At 38.9% G+C, this 22,734-nt stretch overlaps 2 protein-coding genes across 2 annotated transcripts in view; one reads left to right on the top strand and one right to left on the bottom strand.

The window, feature by feature from the left end:
- RNF139 (ring finger protein 139) overlaps nt 1-6,458 on the top strand; it is a 12,922-nt gene extending 6,464 nt beyond the window's left edge. Inside the window, exon 2 of the mRNA XM_011949270.1 lies at nt 4,381-6,458. Within this exon, the coding sequence (XP_011804660.1) occupies nt 4,381-6,194 (1,814 nt within the window). The 3' untranslated portion in view covers nt 6,195-6,458. The remainder of the gene's footprint in view (nt 1-4,380) is intronic.
- A 599-nt stretch (nt 6,459-7,057) lies between these two features.
- Nucleotides 7,058-22,734, bottom strand: part of TATDN1 (TatD DNase domain containing 1) — a 48,378-nt gene continuing 32,701 nt past the window's right edge. The window contains exons 7-10 of the mRNA XM_011949291.1: nt 22,451-22,527; nt 14,082-14,152; nt 12,291-12,417; nt 7,058-7,242 (exon numbers count right to left, since the gene is read on the bottom strand). Coding sequence (XP_011804681.1) covers nt 7,140-7,242; nt 12,291-12,417; nt 14,082-14,152; nt 22,451-22,527 — 378 coding nt within the window. The 3' untranslated portion in view covers nt 7,058-7,139. The remainder of the gene's footprint in view (nt 7,243-12,290; nt 12,418-14,081; nt 14,153-22,450; nt 22,528-22,734) is intronic.

Here is a 22,734-nt window from a genome sequence, read left to right as displayed (position 1 = left end):
AAAAAAAAAAAAAAAAAAAAATATTATGTTTTGTACCCTGATTTTTAGTCATAAGTTTCCAAAAGAGGGTAAGGGTATGAATAGACTTTACACATAAAAGAGTGAAACACTTTGTTATGTAACATGTATAGTAAGTTTTTTATTTTTTCCTTTGTTTTTATTTGCCTGTTTTTGGTAATCCAAATTGAGAAGGCCTGAACTTTCATGAGTTGAGTTCATATATAGTTTCAAAGTTCCTGAATTGATTTGGATACCTGCCTCTTTTTGACTACCTTGAAAATTCTAGTGAACTCTCTTAATCACAGGAGAATTGGACTGGGATCTCTGAGTTGTGATTTCAGTAAATTCTGTTCTCTTTTAATTTTTTATGAAGCAGCATTCATATACAGCCTTGATTACTTGTGCAAGTCACTTCCAAATCCTAATGAGAAACTGTCTCTGGACTTTTATATTTTCTTAGATCTACAGTGTAAATACCAAGAAAGTGTTTCATATCTAATGTAAAAGTGCACTGAAACTTTGATATTATTCTGCAAAGGCCATGAGAAAGATGATTACTTTGGAGACTTATTACTTGGGATGTTTGCTTTGAAAATGAGAGCAGATTCTTCCAAAACTCCATAAGTAGGAACGTGAATATAAAAGGAAAATCTGTGAACCCCATATACCTACAAACTTTGGGTAGGAATTAAAACGTGGACTGTTCTTGAAATGTTAACTCACCGTTACATCTTGGGGAGTGTGATTTTAATCAGGATGGAGTATTGTCAGATTGTTACTTGCTGGGACACATCCAAATTTTGAGGTTGTAGTCTTACTACATTATTTGTCTATTTGATGCCTTCCCCTTTTTTCTTTGATACATTTGCATAAAGCACAATGGTACTTTTTCACTAGAAATGTTTCTAAAACCCAAATCATTTCTTCATTTGTGTGTGGTAAAAAAAACTTCAGGAAAAAAGTTATTAGAATTTTAAAAAATTGTTATAAAATTATAGCAAAGCTCATGAATTGTTACTGAAGATTAATTTACTACTTTGTGAATAGCAAGTTGACAAAAATAATTTACAGTTCCTGCTTGACTTTCTTCCCTCTAAGTGGCATAAAGTAGAACTAGAGTTTTTTTGTTTTGGTTTTGACCCAACTTAGAAGATTTGTTTTAAAGTTTCTGAAGTTTTGTCTCAGGAAAATAAGGTTGTTTTCCATGTAGAGAATGTAAGATTACATATGGCATCTGGTAGGCTGAATTAATTCCATTTCCTTGTTACCTTCCATGGAAGAAGTTTCTAATAAAAAAAATATTTCCTGGGCGGGGCACAGTGGCTCACGCCTATAATCCCAGCACTATGGGAGGCCGAGGCGGGCGGATCACCTGAGGTCAGGAGTTCCAGACTAACCTGACCAATGTGGAGAAACCCTGCCTCTATTGAAAATGCCAAATTAGCTGGGCATGGTGGTACATGCCTGTAATCCCAGCTACTCGGGAGGCTGAGGCAGGAGAATTGCTTGAACCTGGGAGGCAGAGGTTGCAGTGAGCCGAGATCACGCCATTGCACTCCAGCCTGGGCAACAAGAGTAAAACTCCATTAAAAAAAAAAAAAAATACATATTTCCTGTTAAAAGAGCCTCTTCTGAGCTCACAACTCTTTGGGAGATGATTAGTGGCCGATTTGCTTGGGGAATCAGGTGGTTTGCATTTAGAGGTTTATTATATGTCTTCTACTTTATTGTGTCCTTTTGTTTTCCTTTTCACAAATGACTTGACACTTTGGCACAGAATACATTTTAAATCCCTGGACAGAGTCATCACTTAAAGGAACTAGCCCTTGGCTATATGTGCAACGGATTGTGAAATGCGTCCACTGTAATAATATGCAGTGTCTTGATTACCTGCTGAAATAAGGTGGATAGATGGATTTTTATTTTCTTTAATATTTATGTATTTTTTTGAGACAGGGTCTCCCTCTGTCACCCAGGCTGTGGCGTGCAGTGGTGTGATCTCAGCTCTCTGCAACTTCTGCCTCCTAGGTTCAAGCGATTCTCCCACCTCAACGCCCTGAGTAGCTGGGAGTACAGGCACGTGCCACCACACCTGGCAAATTTTTATATTTTTGGTAAAGACAAGGTTTCATCACGTTGACATGGTCTTGAACTTCTGGCCTCAAGTGATCCACCACCCGCCTCAGCCTCCAAAGTGCTGGGATTACTGGTGTAAGCCACCGCGCCCGGCCAAGATGGATTTTTAACTTGGAGTTTGTCACTTTTTCTGTACTCCAGGGTGTGGTTTCTCATTGTCTTTTTCATAGATTTTATTTTTCAAGCAGGCTATATTTTGTCATTGCCTTTAAAAACATCCAGAAGTGACAGACATTCTCAGTGTCATTCCCAATGTCCCAATAAGTACAATGAATACTAATTGTACTTATTTTGTACAAAATATTGTAGGATCCATAGATGGACAGGGTAGGATCCTTGCTTTCTGTTACAGATACATGTATAATAGGGTAGATTATGCTTAGATAACTGCAGACTACAGTATCAGGTGGTATATGAGTGTTAAGTGTTTCACTACATTCTGCAGGTATGCTGAAAGAACAGTTTCTATCAAAGAAAGTAGGTTTCTAGGATAAGTAGGATTTGAACAGTCAGGGATTGGGAAGTTGGTGGGGACATCATTCCAAGCAAAGAGAATATAAACACTGCTGTAGCTATAGTGGAGAAAGGAATGTGTTTGGGGAACCAAGTCTGGAGCGTTGATGTGTGTGTGCGTTAGGAGGAATATTACTGTAAAGCAAATTGGATCCTTGAATGCCAGAGGCAAGAATGTAGATTTTAGTTGATAGTAATTTCAGAGCCGCTGAAGTATTTTGAGCAGAGGAATGAAGAAAGGCAATTTGGTGATGGCTTGTAGATGGATTTAGACAAGATGAGGGTTTTTTTTGAGACAGACTAATTGGTGTCACAGAAAAGGGAGATAGAGGTGTTAGAAGAATTTGGCAACTAATTGGCAAAGTTTGAGCATGCGGGGCTGGGTTGGGAGTATCTCTAAGAGAACAATAATGGTACCTTCAACTGAAATAGCAAATCACAAGGAAAAGCTGATTCTAGGTTAAGGCAAGTTGAGTTTCAGAACTTTGGAAATTTGCAGTTGTAATGTAGGAGTGAAAAGCAGGTGAGTATTCAGATGACATTCCCATTGTTGAAACCTTGGATAATAATGTGTTGATTGTAATCCTACTTAAAATGTGCATTTCTGTCAGAGTACAAAGAAAGATGGTGTCTATGGAGTGGGGGAAGGAGAATTATCATTTTCTAAAAACATGTCTTAGTTTTCTGAGTGTTACTTTTGTAATGTGAAGAACAATAAAAAGATGACTATTTTAAGAAACAGATTCAGCATTGTACAGGAAAAAAGGGAACTTGGAGGGTGTTTCTAAGTCTGAAGGAAACTATGTAGGAGGAAAGAAAAACTGAATTTTGGATCCTTTGGAGAATGCTCAGAGTTAAGGAGTAGGAAATAAGAGTTGGCATGAGTTCACAGTTTGAAGAAAAGGAGGAATTAGGTGGAAGTATAAAACTTGAACTTGATTTCCTAAAGAATGCTTTAAAAAAAAAAATCTAAAACTCGGCTGGGCGCGGTGGCTCACGCCTGTAATCCCAGCACTTTGGGAGGCAAGGCGGTCGGATCACTTGAGGTCAGGAGTTAGAGACCAGTCTGGCCAACATGGTGAAACCCTGTCTCTACTAAAAATACAAAAATTAGCTGGGCGTGGTGGCAGGTGCCTGTAATCCCAGCTACTTGGGAGGCTGAGGCAGGAGAATTGCTTGAGTCTGGGAGGCAGAGGTTGCAGTGAGCTGAGATTGCGCCAGTGCACTCCAGCTTGGGCAATGGAGTGAGACTCTGTCTCAATGAATCAATAATAAATGAATCTAAAACTTAATAGGAACAAATGTTTTCCATTTGGGTTATTTTTAACCCAATTTTTAAAATTATTCTTAATTTTAATGATTATGAAATGATAAAGGACATATTCTTTTGAGTTTTAAAACTTGTTAAAATGTATGTACCTCTACACATTCATCTTGAGGAGATACTTTAGTAGTTTGGTGCCTTGGACATATACACAGTGTTACTTGAAATACTTTGGAAATTAGAAAGTAAGGAATGAAATTTTAAAGAATAATTTATTATGTTTGGTCTGTCCTCCTGAACTCTGACTTTACAAAACCTTTATTGCCCTTTAAGCCTAAATCGTCTTGAGGCTTAATGTTCATAACTGAAAATATTCATATTTCCTAACTAAAGAATATCATAACTGTTAGTGGGGAAACATTCTTACAAATACTTCATTCAAACGACTTTTTCTCTCTTTTTTTTAGGTATATTTGTATCCAGTATTGTTCTGATCTTGTCACAACGATCACTTTTCAAGTTTTACACGTACAGCTCAGCCTTTCTATTAGCTGCAACTTCAGTGTTGGTGAATTATTATGCTTCTTTGCACATTGACTTCTATGGTGCCTACAACACATCAGCTTTTGGAATTGAGCTGCTTCCTCGAAAAGGTCCCTCGCTGTGGATGGCACTTATCGTTCTACAGCTAACGTTTGGAATTGGATACATTACACTACTCCAGATTCATTCCATCTATTCACAATTAATTATTTTGGATCTCTTGGTTCCTGTAATAGGCTTAATCACAGAGCTACCATTACACATCAGAGAGACTTTAGTGTTTACTTCTTCCTTGATTCTCACATTAAATACAGTGCTTGTATTGGCAGTGAAACTGAAGTGGTTTTATTATTCCACACGATACGTTTATCTTTTAGTGAGGCACATGTATCGAATTTATGGATTACAGTTATTGATGGAGGACACATGGAAGAGGATTCGTTTCCCAGACATACTGCGAGTCTTTTGGCTAACAAGAGTTACAGCTCAGGCTACAGTGTTAATCTACATCTTAAGGATGGCAAATGAAACTGATTCCTTCTTTATTTCTTGGGATGACTTTTGGGACCTCATTTGCAATCTTATAATTAGTGGATGTGATTCTACACTAACTGTACTGGGCATGAGTGCTGTAATTTCCTCAGTAGCCCATTACTTGGGGCTTGGAATATTGGCCTTTATTGGATCAACTGAGGAAGATGACAGGCGGCTTGGCTTTGTTGCACCTGTTTTATTTTTTATTTTGGCTCTTCAGACTGGGTTAAGTGGGCTAAGACCAGAAGAGAGACTTATTCGCTTAAGTAGAAACATGTGCCTTTTATTAACTGCAGTCCTGCATTTCATCCATGGAATGACAGACCCTGTATTAATGTCTCTCAGTGCCTCTCATGTGTCATCTTTTCGTAGACATTTTCCTGTGCTGTTTGTCTCTGCTTGCCTGTTTATTCTTCCTGTCTTACTCAGTTACGTTCTTTGGCATCACTATGCACTCAATACATGGTTGTTTGCAGTTACAGCATTTTGTGTGGAACTGTGCTTAAAAGTAATTGTTTCTCTCACTGTTTATACGTTATTCATGATTGATGGCTACTATAATGTCCTCTGGGAAAAGCTTGACGATTATGTCTACTACGTTCGTTCAACAGGCAGTATTATTGAATTTATATTTGGAGTTGTAATGTTTGGAAATGGGGCTTACACTATGATGTTTGAGTCAGGAAGTAAAATTCGGGCTTTTATGATGTGCCTACATGCATATTTTAACATCTACTTACAAGCCAAAAATGGCTGGAAGACATTCATGAATCGTAGGACTGCTGTGAAGAAAATTAATTCACTTCCTGAAATAAAAGGGAGCCGCTTACAAGAAATAAATGATGTATGTGCAATCTGCTATCATGAGTTTACAACATCTGCTCGTATTACACCATGTAATCATTATTTCCATGCACTTTGCCTTCGGAAATGGTTGTACATTCAAGATACTTGTCCAATGTGCCATCAGAAAGTATACATTGAAGATGATATCAAGGATAATTCAAATGTATCTAACAACAATGGATTTATTCCACCCAATGAAAATCCAGAGGAAGCTGTAAGAGAAGCTGCTGCTGAATCTGACAGAGAGGTGAACGAAGATGACAGTACAGATTGTGATGATGATGTTCAAAGAGAAAGAAATGGAGTGATTCAGCACACAGGCGCAGCAGCTGAAGAATTTAATGATGATACTGACTGATGAAAATAGCATTTATTAATCATTGAGGTATTTGTTTAAAATTCAGTTCAGCCAAAATGGAGTGATACCCTTCACCTTCAGTGTGTAACCAAGCACAAAAACAGTATCAATGTTGAATCTGTGAATGGTTTTCCGTTTACTGTGATGTGCTACTGTAAATATACCTCTTTAATTACTTCTGGTCTCTTTGGTGACCTGTTTAAATTTGTGTACATTATTGTACATAGAATAAAATGTTTTCACATTTTTATGACAAAATTTGAACAAATAGCTTTTTAATAGCTGTAATCATCATATGGTGCGTCAACTGTGCCAAAGATTCTTCAATGAAATCATATAACGTATCTAACTTTGGACCTCCGTTTTTCTTGAGAATGGGTGGGAGAATGAAAATGCAAATCAGGAAACCACATTAAAGTCAAGGAAATAAAATAATATGACCAGAGGATAAGGGACATGAGAGAGTATTTTAAAACTAAAGAAAAGGCCTGCCAGAAGCAACTGAGGAACTTTTTTGAAACTTGAGTAGCAGTGTAATTGAGCTGAGTTTGAAAGTCATGATTCAGAGACTTAGGGTTGAGAAATAAACTGTATCAACTAAACTTTGATATAAACCAGAATGTGCTAAATGTTTTTTATATAAAATTGGTATATTTGTTAGCCATTCTGTGTCTGCAGTATTGTCATAAAATTGTCCTTTCATTCTTTTGGAGATGTTACAGAACAAAAATAGTTTATTATTATTATTGTTTTAAACTAAGGTACTCAATGATATAAAAACATCCTGATCTGATTTTATGAGAAGAAGGGGAATGGTGGGGAATGGTGTGTAGCAATATATAGTATTTCTTTAGACAACTTGGAGATAATTTCTTTATTGAAACTATCAGTAAGTTTTACTATGAAATTTTACATACATGATGGAAAGTGGAAGACATATACCAATTATATTCCAGGAAAAAATACTTTAATAGTATTGTTGTATAGTGTATTGGCTAATTCCAGTGGATCCTCATCTCTCACTGCTGACATTATCTCCAATATTTGACTAAAACAAAACAAAAACAAAAATGGTTAAATCTCCAAGTATACATTATGTTTTAAAGCTATACAATAATTTTCCACACAAAGGAAAATACTAGAGCACCTTTAATAGAATAAAGCTTAACATTTATTAAGTTTTTCAGCAGCATCAACAGAAAAACTTACTGCCAGTAACTACAAACAGATTTATGAACTGTCTGCATATAACTAGAGCTAAGAACCAGGTTCAAGTAAATTATTAAAGCAGACATCTGTATTATGTACACCACTTCTGGCATTAACTGAGTGGAAATGAAGAGTCCTTTTCAATTGTGAGTCATAGCATGTTCATTAGTGGGTCATGATGAATATTTCAAACATTGACAAGTACATTGTACTTAATATGGGTAAGTACTCTTCCATTTTTTGTTTCATTTTATTATGTATGTTCGTCCTGAGTCACAATGTAATCTGTACTGGGGGACAGCGGCCACAGTTGGAAAGCCACTGCTAGAGAACCAGTCCTTGAGAGACAGCAAATGAAGGTATTAGGTTGCTGCAAAAGTAATATTTACTTGGAAAAATGTGTGGTTATTGAGGGGGAGGGCTTTCTGTGCCTCTACCCCTGCGAGAGAGAAAAGTCCAGGTGTCCATCAGTTTCTTTCTTTCTTTTTTTTTTCTTTCTCTCTCTCTTTCTTCCTTTCCCTTCCCTCCCCCTTCCCTTTCTTTGCTTCCTTTTTATTTTTCTTTTTTGAGATGGAGCCTTACTCTGTCACTCAGGCTGGAGTGCAGTGGCGCGACCTCAGCTCACGGCAACCTCTGCCATCTGGGTTAAAGTGATTCTCCTGCTTCAGCCTCCTGAGTAGATGGGATTACAGGTGCCTGCCATCACACCCAGCTAATTTTTGTATTTTTAGTAGAGATAAGGTTTCACCATGTTGGCCGGGCTGGTCTTGAACTCCTGACCTCGTGATCCACCCCGCCTGGGTCTCCCAAAGTGCTGGGATTTCAGGCGTGAGCCAGGGTGCCTGGCCGCATCTTTTCAGTTTCTGTGCTTACAATAATGATGATCCATAGTGTCTCCTAGCAATATTATTATATATAACACTTTAAATACTGAACTGGAAAGTTCTAAAGTCAAAATTGAACATTTAAATATTCTTTGCCTAAGCTTTTTGTTCCCTTAGTGGGTATCTTAAATGTTAACACCTAAAGGAATTAAGGATGGAGATCTAAGATTAATGGGAATTTAAAAAATTGTTTTGTAATAGTGACTTTCAAAAGCCTTGCTTGATGTTTATACTAAGCAAACATGCTGAATTTTTATCTGACAGTCAAGATATGCTAAAAGCAAATCTATTAACATTTAAATTAAGACAGTGAAAATCCATTTTTCTTAGGAAACTACCAAATTCCCTCTGTATGCACTTCTCAGAATTGGAACTCTTGATTAGTGCTGCTGCTGACACAGTTTTGAAGGTCACAGCAGCTTTGCTAAGATTATATTGCATAGCAAATTAATTTTATTGAGATTAATTTATAAGAAATCTATTGGGCCGGGTGCGGTGGCTCACGCCTGTAATCACAGCACTTTGGGAGGCCAAGGTGGGCAGACTGAGCTCAAGAGTTCAAGATCAGCCTGGGCAACACAGTGAAACCCTATTTCTACTGAAACACAAAAAATTAGCCAGGCGTGGTGGTGGACGCCTATAGTCCCACCTACTCAGGAGGCTGAGGCAGAATTGCTTGAACCTGGGAGGTGGAGGTTGCAGTGAGCTGAGATTGTGCCACTGCACTCCAGCTTGGGCAACAGAGCGAGAGACTGTCTCCAAACAAAAAAAAAAAAAGGAAATCTATTGGAGCTTAGGACATCCTATTTTACTATTTGATAATGCAGTTTATGGAAATCTTTGAATAACCCTTCTGTAGCCAAGCCATGCTGTTTCCATACATCTTCAGTGGTCAAAGCTGCAGTTACTCCAAAATGAATATAAAGTTGTTTAATGTCCCTGAGAATTTAGTAGCTTTTGTTTAGTGTGGCACTTTTACAGTAGGCACAGGTTTTGCTTTTTTTTTTTTTTTGAGACAGAGTCTCACACTGTGGCCCAAGCTGGAGTGCAGTGGTGTGATCTTGGCTCACTACAACCTCTGCCTCTCAGGTTCAAGTGATTCTCCTGCCTCAGCCTCCCGAGTAGCTGGGATTACAGGCACCCACCACCATGCCCGGCTATTTTTTTTGTATTTTTAGTAGAGACAGGGCTTCTCTACATTGGCCGGGCTGGTTTTGAACTCCTGAACTCAAGTGATCTGCCTGCCTCGCCTCCCAAAGTGGTAGGATTACAGGTGTGAGCCACTGAGCCCAGCCAGGCAAAGGTTTTTAAAGTGTTACAAGATCTGTGTGATTCCTGCCACTATTTCCTTTCCAGCCCCTCCCCATACTGATACCAGTTATAGCTTAAAAAAAAAAAATTGCCACTGTCCTGCTTAAAATCCTTTGGGTAGTGCTAAAATCTAAGCAAAATGCTGGCATATAAGAGCCCTCACAGTCTGGGCTCACTCTGCCTTCCCAGACTTGACTTCTTCCACTTACCCTGTGCATCCTACTTTCTGCCACACTTGTTCCTCTGGATTAGCCAGGCCCTTCTGCAGTCTGCCTTTGCTCCAGGTGTTTGTCTTTCTCTGGCCTAACTCCCAGTCACGCCTAGTAAACAACTGAAATGTCACCTTGGTATAGCTCTCCTGTTTCCCCTCAAAGCAGACAGCTGATATGCCCTATGGTCTTGGTCATATATTCCTACTTGTATAACAGCACTACTATCTTGGACTCTGTCTGCTTATTTGCTCCAGGAGGGCAGGGATCCTCACCTGACTCACTGAATGCCTTAAAGTGCCAGGCACAGTGTACCTGTTCATCTGGTGGGTGGATAGACAGGGACTGTCTTGGTTCTTCTGTGTAGCCTTAGTAACTTGTACCTTTCCTGACATGGCAGGGGCTCCAAAATACCTGTTGCAAACAATTTATATCTAAAAGACCTCTATAAACAGAATGTAAAATTGTTAACAGAATGGAGGATGATAAAATGACTTTGCAAGTAGGAATTAACTTGCCAACTCATAATTAGCAGTAGATCAGAGGATTGTGTATTTTTGAAATGTGGTTTAGATCTTTTCAGCTTGCAGATGCTAAATTTTCCTAAGCTCTGCAGCTAACTGAACAACAGGTATTCATGAAGCCTTCACAGTTCTTTTTTCTTCTGAAACGAAGTTTCGCTCTTGTCACCCAGGCTGGAGTGCAATGGCACGGTCTCTGCTTACTGCAGCCTCCGCCTCCTGGGTTCAAGTGATTCTCCTGCCTCAGCCTCCCGAGTAGCCGGGATTACAGGCATCTACCACCATGCCTGGCTAATTTTGTATTTTTAGTAGAGATGGGATTTCACCATCTTGGCCAGGCTGGTCTCGAGCTCCTGACCTCAGGTGATCTGCCTGCTTCAGCCTCCCAAAGTGCTGGGATTACAGATGTAAGCCACCATGCCCGGCCAGCCTTCATAGTTCTTAAACAGTCTACATTTAAAAACACCTTGAAATTTTGTCTTGCAAATGTATAGCTAAAGTCAACAGCTATAATCTAAGATTAAAGAAATAGAAAAAAATTGACTTGGATACACTGTTGGCAACTACTTCCTGTAAGCTGGCTGCTGGCAAAATAACAGTTTCTTTTCTCTAGTGTCCTCTTAGATTCCCCAAAAATTGGCTGGGTGTGGTGGCTCACGCCTATAATCCTAGCACTTTGAGAGGCTGAGGTCTGGAGTTTGAGACCAGCCTGGCCAACATGGTAAAACCCCGTCTCTACTAAAAATACAAAAATTAACTGGGTGTTGTGGCACGTGCCTATAGTTCCAGCTACTTGGGAGGTTGAGGCAGGAGAATTGCTTGAACCCAGGGGGCGGAGGTTGCAGTGAGCCGAGATCACTCCACTGCACTTCAGCATGGGCAACAGAGCGAGATGGTCTCCAAAAAAAAGAGAATTATTTAGAAATACTGTTTCATCACTGAATTTGCAAGTACTTACATTTCTTTATTTTTTAAAATTTTTGTTACTTCTTTAGAGACAGGGGTCTCCCTATGTTGCCTGAGCTGATCTTGAACTCCTGAGCTCAAGCAGTCTTCCCAAGTAGCTGAGATACAGGCGTAGGCCACCCTGCCTGGCTGCTTCAGTTTTAAAGTCTTTGTCAGCTCAAGCATGTTAATAAAGGAAAAGAACCTTTCAAACATATTTTTATAGAGTAATTCTTCACTGTTCTGCCTGCTGGATATTAGATCTGGCTTATCTTCTAATACTATTTTCCTGTTAAAAACTACTGAAAAAAAAAAGATAGTGCATATGCAATGAATAGTCTTAAAAGCAACACTCTATTTTGTTTTGTCTTTTACCCCTCATGAAGACACAGTACCAATTAGTTTTTGTGAATGTGTTATAAGTATGCCCAATTGTCTGAACTGGTAAATTATATAAGACTGATATAATCTAGATTAAATTCTCTGTGCAAAAAAATAAATTGGATTAAGTACCCATTAAAATGATATAACCACTTTTCCTGTTGGTTACCTTTACAGCTCTTTGACAGATGGATAATAGCCCCTCTTTTCACCTGTGCTATACATCACAATTTAACAGATGATTCTGATCTGCTGCTTTTTTAGGAAATAAAATGTGCTGAAGTCCCACCCCCTTCGATTGGAAAAAGGGGTTTGTCCTTAAGATCACTTATCCTTTTGTTCTGAGGCTTAAAGAAATGTGTTATTTCTTAGATTTATAGCGGCTGTCAAATCATTTAAATCCAAAATATTCTGCTAAGGCTTTCTTGTTACCAAAGAGTAGCAGGAAGCTGCAGTGAGAATGGGACTTAAACTAGGTATGCAAATTCCTCCAAATCACTGCATTAATATGGTGGCCTTGAACCTGAACTTCACTTGGATTTTGCAAAATTTTAATTCTGTCCCTTGCGTTCATTTTGTAAGTGGCATCTGGTGGTTGACTAATGATTTTGAAGACCATGAAAGCAAAATACTCACATTATATGGCAGGGTTCATTTCTGTCTTTTAAGCAGTGCCCACTTTCCCACTTCTTTTTGGTAGGAAATGCAGTTTTTATATATTTTGATCCAGCATGTGTACTTTTGACTCCACACCAAGGTGCATCTAGTTAAGCAAAGAAAGTGTCTCTTAAGGGCTTTACATTTAAAAAAATTTTTTATGACCATTATCGAACTAATACATAACCTCTAAATGATAAACCATGATTCAGCTTCCAAAATGGCACAATTATTGCAACAGAAAACAGTTCTAAGAAAAGCACAAAATCTTGAATTGCATCTTAAATACCTTCTAAAACTCACTTTTATTCCTTTTTTCTGCTAGCATTGTTGGTGTGCAGCATGCTTTAAAAAAAAGACCTAAACCTTAAATACAATTGTATAACAACATGAAAACATTTAAACAGATTTTTTTTCAGTTTTCAAAATCTTTTTTGCTCTGCATGTAGTGAGGTTTGCATAAGTTAAACAAATTTCCATCTCTACTGAATGTGAAACTGGTTTTGAATATTTTTAAATAAAGAATTACAATAGTTTACACATTTTACAAGCATCATACTTTTAATCAAATCATTTTGTTTTCCTGACTGCCCAAGGAAATGAACGTGATTTCTCCAGAAAGGCTCAGTCTTGATTTTCCTAAAGTCCATGGTATAAGGACAGCCTTGACAGGGTTTAGATAGAAGTTTTAGCTTTTTACCTTATTTATTATTTTTTTGAGATGGAGTCTCACCGTCTCGAAGGGTGGAGTGCAGTGGCGCAATGTTGGCTCATTGCAACCTCTGTCTCCCAGGTTCAAATGGTTCTCATGCCTCAGCCTCCTGAGTAGCTGGGATTACAGGCATGTGCCACCATGCCCGGATAATTTTGTATTTTTAGTAGAGATGTGGTTTCTCCATGTTGGTCAGGCTGGTCTTGAACTTCTGACCTCAGGTGATCCGCCCACCTCGGCCTCCCAAAGTGCTAGGAATACAGGTGTGAGCCACAGTGCCCGGCCTCACCTTGTTTTAAGAGGCAACAGATTCTAAAATTCTTATACTAAACCAGTATAAATTGTTGCACTGTAAAAAGTGCTGTAGAATTAAGCCATTACAAAGACACTGTGTAAACAAAATTCTGAACAGATTTTGAAACTTGGAAGTGTGATGTGCTTAGTCAAGGCCCCTTGTTTATGTACTTGTAACTACAACCTCCTGAATTACACATACATATATATATATATATATATATATTTTTTTTTTTGATATGGAGTCTCGCTCTGTCACGCAGGCTGGAGTGCAGTGCACAATCTCGGCTCACTGCAAGCTCCACCTCCTGGGTTCATGCCATTCTCCTGCCTCAGCCTCCCGAGTAAGCTGGGACTACAGGTGCCCGGCCACCATGCCCGGCTAATTTTTTGTATTTTTATTAGAGACGGGGTTTCTCCATGTTAGCCAGGATGGTCTCGATCTCCTGACCTCGTGATCCACCCACCTTGGCCTCCCAAAGTGCTGGGATTATAGGCGTGAGCCACCACACCCAGCCCTCCTGAGTTATATTCTAACATCTCATTTTCTAAGTGCTTAGACATAGCAAACTACTAAAATTGAAAAAAATCATTTGCATATATTTTTCCATTAATAACCCCCAAAGATCTTCTGGAAAGCATAATTGTTGAGGTTGAGTGTGCTGTTTTAAAATACTTGTCCACTTAAAATTTGAAGTCAAATTTCTTTTTCTTTTGTGTTTGGTATGGTTTAATATGAAACAAAGTTCTGAAAACAAACTTACCTGTCTCGATCATTAATTTTTCACTAGGAATTGACTTCAACACTTCCAAATTAGCTTCAGTTTTCAGTGAACTTAAAAAAAAAAGTGTATACATATATTTTAAAAGGCAGCAATTAACGAATACCTTTTTTCATATCACAACTTGTCTAAAGTACTATAAGACCAATCCAAAACCCCATAACATTTTGTTTTCAGTATACTTTAGAAAGTATTTGCATACTACCATACTTCAACAATCCAGATTAAGATCTATTTTAATCCTATCTGCCTTCCAGGAATGCAATTTTCCATGCTTATTAGTTGGTTTCCAATAGCATTCCGTATCAGTCTAAGTAAAGTTTAACTTTTTTAAAAAAGAATTCATTTGCTTCTGAGTAATTTGCATAACTTAGAGGTGCTCCTAAGGCTGTTAACATTCATTTCCTGAATTTTCCATTTTTAGCCCAAGACAGATTCTTCACTCTACTTGAGCAGAATTATGTATCTGCACCCTTGCCATGGTTTCTTTGTAGGATGAACTCTACTCCTTGAATCTGGCTTTGGCCTCAAGTCTTGCTATGGCTGCCTGAGCCTCTATCAGCCAAAACCCAGCTGACTCAAAGATCCGTGAATGCAAACATAAATGCTTCCTGTAATGTGGCAGTGAGGTTTGGGAGGGTGTAGCATATAATGTGATGACAACTAATACTGCTCTTGTATTACTTTAAAAACACAATTTTTGTAACCACAAATTAAATTAATTTTTTAGAGCAGTTTTAGGTTTACAGCAATAAAAAGTATAGAGATTCCCCAACCATATGCCCCCACTCTCAGAATTTCACACCATAATGGTAGGTACGTTTGTCATTGATGAACCTACCTTGACACAAAATTGCCACCCAAAACCCACAGTTTACAGTTTACATTAGGGTTCACTTGGCAATCACGTACGCAATTACGTCTGTCTACCATCGTGGTATCATAGTAGTTTCATGGTCTTAAAAATCTATGGTCTGCCTATTCATCCCTCCTTCCCTCTAACCCCTTATCTTTGAACCGTCTCCATAGTTTTGCCTTTTCCAGACTGTCACACAGTTTGAACTATACAGTATGTAGTCTTTTTCAGGCTGCCTTCTTTCACTTGGAAATACACATTAAAATCCCATGTTTTTCATGCTTGATAGTTCATTTCTTTTGACATTGAGTAATATTCCACTGGATATACCACAGTTCATCCATTCACCTACTGAGGAACATCTTGGTTGCTTCCTTATGTAGCATTTTTAATTTCAGCATTTGTTATTACAAAGCATTTAAGATATACATTAAATTAGGTAATATGGACTTCTCATATAGTTATCACCCAGCCCCATCAATCATCAACACAGGACAATCCTGTTCCATCCACTTACCCCTACTCTCTCCTGTATTATTTTAAAAGGAAATTCGAAATGTACAGTTCTAATATTTCAGCATTTAATTCAGGATGTTTCAGCATGTATCTCTGAGCATAAGGATTCTCTTTTAAAAATGCAACCACAATACTATTATCATATTTAAGAAAAACCCAAATCTTCTAGTATTCAAATTTCCAGTTGTCTCAGAGGTATACATTCTTTTTAAGTTTGATTAAATTAGGACACAAATGAGAGGCCTACACATTGCAATTGGTCATTGTCTTCTAAAGTCTCAACCTATTAAAATCTCCTGCATCTTTTCTCCCTTCAAATTTATTTGTTGAAGAAACCAAGCTGTTCACCCCATGCAGTGCCCTAGTCTTGATTTGCTGATTTTATCTGTGTTGCAGTTTAACAGGTTCCTCTGCCCTCTGTATTTTTGTTTTGTGAGATGGAGTCTCGCTCTGTTGCCCAGGCTGGAGTGTGTTGGCAAAATCCCAGCTCGCTGCAACATCCACCTCCCAGGTTCAAGCGATTCTCCTGCCTTAGCCTCCCGAGTAGCTGGGACTACAGGTGCCCGCCACCACGCCCGGCTCATTTTTGTATTTTTAGTAGAGAGGGGGTTTCACCATGTTGGCCAGGCTGGTCTCAAACTCCTGACCTCAGGTGATCCACCCGCCTCGGCCTCCCAAAGTGGTGGGATTACAGGCACGAGCCACCGCACCTAGCCTGCCCTCTGTATTTCTTATAGGAGATCTAGACTACCATCTACAGGCTGGATAAGATTTGGGTTGGATGTTTTTGGGGGAAGACCATTTCATAGGTGGTGGTGTGATCTTTCATCTACAGGCATACATCTGGTTCTATTTTTGTGATCTAAGGCAGCCATGGATGCCCAATGCATAATTCACCAGGAGCTACAAAATGTTGATATAATTCTATCAGCCCTTTACTTATTAGAGTACTTCCATAAAACAAAAATTCTCTATGTCTTCTACTAGATTGCTCAAATATATGTAGTTTGTACAGAAAATATGTATCTTTCTGTCAAATGTGTTGATTCCCTAGCTGCTTCCATTGGTGCTATTATTTTAACATCACCATTCATTTATATGAGGAGCTCTTATTCTTTTATGTTCTTTTAGCATTCTGTTCATATTTCATGTGCGTAACATCTCAAATCCCACTACGTTGGGTCTCACTGGGGTTAGGTTTTCTATTTATCTTGGCCTTTTTCTTTCACGCTTCTGGTTCACTGCATCTGTCTGGTGGTCCTTGGATATCCATTTATATTTAGGGAGGCTGCTAGTGTTGCGTTTCCTTTGCTTTTGTGAAAGCAGGACTGTTTTATTACCAGTTCTCTTCTCTGAGTGGGGATTCTTAGTGAGACCTTCTTGTGGGAGAGGGTATATTATGAAACTACATTTAAAGGTAAGAGTATAGGGAGCTAATTGTTAGGCTCATGGTTCTCTAAATGCTTTCCTTTGTGGATTGATAATAAGCACTCCAAGTCTTAGTCCTCACCATAGTTTTTTCAATTTTCTTAAGAAAACCCCTGCCCCTGGCTGCTGTGTAAATGTTTACTGCTTTTGTCCTCTATGCACAGGAGTGGATATGGGAGTGAGATCTTTTCTCTATATAGGCCCTCAATTGATCATCCTTTCTAGTCCTATTTCACACTAATTCTGAGCTTAAAGCCCCCCCTATTGGATTTTGTTTGCTAGACTTGCTCCCATCTCTTCTGAGGCCCCTTAGTGGTGTAATCTAAGCTTTCTCTTTCAGTTTTACCTGTCTTCAGAAATCCACAGAACAGCCAGAGTGTCTCACTATCACCTGGGCTGGAGTGCAATGGCGCAATCTCGACTCACTGCAACCTCTGCCTCCCGGGTTCACACAGTTCTCCTGCCTCAGCCTCCCAAGTAGCTGGGATTACAGGTGTCCACCACCACACCTGGCTAATTTTTTGTATTTTTAGTAGAGACAGGGTTTCACTATGTTGGCCAGACTGGTCTCAAACTCCTGACATCATCATCTGCCTGCCTCAGTCTCCTGAAGTCCTGGGATTATTGGCGTGAGCCACTGTGCCTGGCCTCTTTTTTTTTTTTTTTTTAACTTTAAGAGATGGGGGTCTCGTTAAGTTACCCAGACTGGTTACACCTGTAGCTCTAGCTACTGAGGATGCTGTGGCAGGAGCATCACTTGAACTCCTGGGCTTACCCAGCTACAGAACATTTGTTAGCAAAAAACTGGCCTTTTTTCTTTGCTATTATAGATTCTTTCCTTTTTCACTATCTATAATTTTATTTTAGTAGGATTTTAGGAGGGGTGGGTGGGATGTCATTAGTTTGACATTAAGTAGCAATTAGTGCTCTCTAGAAAAATAAAACTCTTATTTGCAGCCAGCTTGGTCAATATAGATATTTTGTAAAATATACTGATGTGGTTGGTATGGATAGTATATTTAAAAGTTTTCTTTTTTTTTCTTTTTCTTCTTTTTTTTTTTTTTTTTAGATGGAGTCTCGCTCTGTCGCCCAGGTTGGAGTGCAGTGGTGTGGTCTCGGCTCACTGCAAGCTCTGCCTCCAGGGTTCACGCTATTCTCCTGCCTCAGCCCCCCGAGTAGCTGGGGTTACAGGCGCCTGCCACCTTGCCCGGCTAATTTTTTGTATATTTAGTACAGAGGGGGTTTCACTGTGTTAGCCAGGATGGTCTCAATCTCCTGACCTCATGATCCGCCCGCCTCGGCCTCCCAAAGTGTTGGGATTACAGGTGTGAGCCACTGTGCCCGGCCTATTTAAAACTTTCAAAAATTTTTAGATTATTTGTATTTTTGATCTCACTAAATCATGTCTGATTAGCTTAATATTCTTCTACGTCTATCCTATGACTGTAAAAATTTGCCCAAATATATATACTAATAAATATTTTAAAGAGAAGCCAGTATTTCTGTTTAATAAGGTTTCCCATTTAATGATGAGCAACTACACGATTCTGAAGTCAAGTCTGAAATACATCTTCCCATTTTCTTTTTTTTTTTGAGACAGAGTCTCACTCTGTCACTCAGGCTGGAGTGCAGTGGCGTGATCTCAGCTCACTGAAACCTCCGCTTCCTGAGTTCAAGCGATTCTCCTGCCTCGGCCTCCGACTAGCTGGGACTACAGGTGCACGCCACCACCCCAGCTAATTTTTGTATTTTTAGTAGAGATGGGGTTTCACCACATTGGCCAGGCTGGTCTTGAACTCGTGACCTTGTGAACCACCCGCCTCAGCCTCCCAAAGTGCTGGGATTACAGGCGTGAGCCATGGGGCCCGGCCATCTTCCCATTTTCTTGGGGGAAAAATTCTAATTTAACTTTTAGGAACCAAAGACTTTATGTGATATGTGGATTAAGTTATCACACCTCAGAGACTCAGATTAAGATGACAATGAATTAGATTTCAAAATAAGAATATAAACATCCACTTTAATAAATGACTAACCTATTAATTCTGAAGCTAATATTAATGTAGGAGAAAAGAATCTTTTGTGATTAGCTTAAAGCAACATCATAATAAACTCAAGATCATTTAGAAATACCTAAGACAGGAGCCAGGTATGGTGGTTCATGCCTGTAATCCAAGCACTTTGGGAGGCAGAGGCAGGTGGACAGCCTGAGCTCAGGAGTTTGAGACCAACCTGGGTAACATGGTAAAACCCCATCTCTACAAAAAGTACAGACATTAGCCAACCATGGTGATAGGAGCTTGTGGTCTCAGCTATTACACTTGGGAGGACTGCTTGAGCCCAGGAGGTTGGGGCTGCAGTAAGTCGTCCAGCTTGCGAGACAGAGTGAGACCCTGGTCTCAAAAAAAAAAAAAAAAAAAATCTAAGAATTAATGGTTTTAAGTTGGTGAAATAAAGATCTTCTACCCCCTTCTCTTAAAAAAAACTTACAAGGAGAAAAGCAGGATTTTTTTAAATGAAACTAGGAGACATATGTTACCCCAAATCACAACATATAAAGTTGAAAGTGGACAGAGAAATGATAAACGACCAGTGTTTAAGTGCCAAGTGACTTAAATGTTATGTGCCTGGAGAGAAAGACAAGCAAACCCAGAAGCAGATATAGTCCCTAGAAAGTGGAGTAAGGCAGGGACTGAAATGGAGATTGTTTGAGAAAACTTCAAGAGAAGGCAGGGTTCCTAGGTTACGTATCTGTGACTTGGTGCAGAGAAAGAGGAGCTGGGTCTCAAGAGAACCTACATCAGAAACAGCTGGAGAACAACAAGCACAGAGGAGTACAGGCGTCAGGCACAGGCCTAAGCATGGAGACTGGGGCAGCCCACTGAACAGGGAGATCCTCTAACCCATCCTGCTCCAAAACACTGTCAGGGACATTTATAAACCCCTTCCCTCCACTGTTCCCCACTTTTCCAGCAGAGAACACAAGATCCCTTTCTGGAGAAACTGAACCAACCCAGAAAAAGATCTCTACAAACTGATATTTGGGAATCCCTAGCAAAAAAGTCAATTGGCCATCTGAGCCTGCCGGTTGCTGGAATGCCTTCTAGAGAGCTTCCAAATGGCATTTTTTTAAAAATAGACAGTGAGGACTGCCTGACATTTGAAGCAAGTTTCCATCATCACAGAGACCAAAGGAAAGAAGAAAAGGTGACTGTGAGGAAACAAATGCAGGAAGACAAGCAGAAAGTAACTTTATAATTCATGCCTTTCGAGAGATGAGAAGACACTGCAGTATAAGAATAGAGTGTTCAGAAATTGAAAAAAGCTGAAGTAAATTTCATAAAAAGGGTTACAAAATATAGCACTTTTTTTGGAAGGAGGGAAACAATGGAAACAGAATAAAAAGAATACAAGTTATCAGTCTGATATGCCCAAGAAAAGGACAGTAAAGAAAAATCAAATTCCAAGGATGGGTAAAGATGAGACCCCCACTGGAAGGGCTAATGAAAAAGCAACACTAGGCATATGAAAACCATCAACACACATCTTCGTGAAATTTCACATCAGAGATGAAAAACTAAAACCTTTCACAAGAGAAGAAAACTAGGTCACAGGTAAAGGATTAAGAATCAGAGTAGCAACTTTTCATCAACACTAGAACCTACTGATGGAACAGTATAAATTCTCAATGAAAATGATTTCTGATCTTGAATTTTATGCACACAGAAACTATCAACTGAAAGTGGGGTTCTCTCCCCTTTCATTAACTATCCAGGCTAACTTGTAAGAGGAAGAGCAGAAAAAAAAATTCATTTTCAAACATGCAAAAGCTCAAGAAACTTAATTCCCATGAAAACGTCCTCAGAGGATGTTATAGAATGTGTTCCACTAAAACAAACACATAAGGAATACATGGGATCTAAAAACAGGAACTAGCCCAAACTGAAACAGACAGATGGAAGGGTCTGCAGCTGATGGGACTATTATATCTAGACAGGTTTGCTCATGTGGTATACCGTGCTTAACATTTCTTTTCTTGTACTACTTTTTGTTTTCCCGGATTAACCTCCCTCATATTTTTATTTACCTGGCTTTCTTAAACTTGAAGCCCAGCCTGGGCACATAGCAAGATCCCGTCTCAACTTTAATGTAAAAAATAGCCGGGTGTGGTGGCACGCACCAGTAATCCCAGATACTCAGGAGGCTGAGGTGGGAGGGTTGCTTGAGCCCGGGAGGTCAAGGCTGCAGACTGGTGATCACACCACTGCATTCCAGCTTGGGCTACAGAGCAAGTTCCTATCTTAAAAAACAAACAAACAAACAAACAAAAAAACTTGAAACCCTCTCATACTTGGCATAGCTCTGTGAAATTATATACTTATATAGAAATAATAATGAAACATTTATAGAGACATAATAATGAAAACATTGAGTATGCATATAACCAAAAATTCTGAAATAACGACATTGAGAGTGATATGCAGAGAATAATAGAGGTAGGGGATTAGTACAGGATATAAGAACTAACGTGCTCATATACCCCAATGAGAATAGACACAGGGGATGAATCAAGAGACAATAGTATATGGATATTATTTAGAAATATGGCGACAAATAGCAAAATTGTTGCTGCTAGAAAAGCTGACCTGGGGTAAGGTCATGCTGGGGGGGACTCTGATATTTGTTTATATCTGTGAGTACTACTTGACTTTTTAATCACTATGCATATATTCCTTGCATATTAATTTTAAAGTTAATTAAACCATTAAATATGAAAGCAGCTTAGACATTTAAACTCTGAACTCTAGAGCAAATACGTAATTCCATGATTCTATTTCCCTAGAGTTTAGTCAAAAATAATGCAATTAGAAACAATAATTTTAAGGGTATGAGACACTGAAGGACAGAAAGTCTTATACTATTTTGCAACTGATTAATGGGATACATTGATATCCTGTGAAAAGACACTGGTCAAAGCTCTTACATATTTGACAAAACAAACCCAGGGACCTAGCTGTGCTAGCTGAGTGAACTGAGTGTGTGAAGTTTAGTGTGATATAACAGCAGAAAGGTCACAGAGTGAGAAGCCAGAGGTCATGGGTTCTCATACTTGGAGGAACTCTATACCTGTTTCCTAATTTCTTTGAGCCTCGGTTTCTTTGCCTGCAGAGATGTATGACTGTCATAGAGTAACCTTTCGTCCACAGTCAGACATGACGTGTATATGTATACATAGTGCTGTGAACACATTTTCAAGGGATCAAATGATCTGAGAATAAATTGGATTACTAGAGAAAGCTAGCTGCTGATCTCAACACAAAATAGTTTTCCATTATTAGGACATAATATACTAGTCTATAACTTTTGAGCTTTAACTTGTAATCGTAATGTACTGTTTACTTTCTTACATAATGACTGAAACTCCCAGCAAAGATCAGTGTAAACACACACAAACTTTAATGAAAATCAATCTTCATCAGCAATTCACTGTAAAACAATTTAAGAAATCTGCTTAAATAAAAGTTAAAAACAAAACAACCTAAGAACGTACCAACCATTAAATCCTATATAAAGATCCAAGTCAATCAAAGCAGCTGCTGCTTCCTTGGTACCATCAAATGAATGCACCTGGGGACATACAGGTATAATTTTATTATTATAATAATTACTCTTTAAAATTCTAAGTTACATTAATAAGACTTTGTAGGCAAAAATATAGATCCCTGTAAGTTTTTGGACCTCAGGATTTCAAAGGTGGTAGTCCCTATAATTTTTATTTTCATATCAGATTTCACAGTTATAACCGGTCATCATCTCCACTGACATGATGCAAAA

The sequence above is a fragment of the Colobus angolensis genome, unplaced genomic scaffold (assembly GCF_000951035.1).
Source record: "Colobus angolensis palliatus isolate OR3802 unplaced genomic scaffold, Cang.pa_1.0 Scaffold295, whole genome shotgun sequence".
NCBI lineage: Eukaryota > Metazoa > Chordata > Mammalia > Primates > Cercopithecidae > Colobus > Colobus angolensis.
The sequence above is the reverse complement of the archived record's forward strand: the minus strand, read 5'-3'. Positions and strand labels throughout refer to the sequence as shown.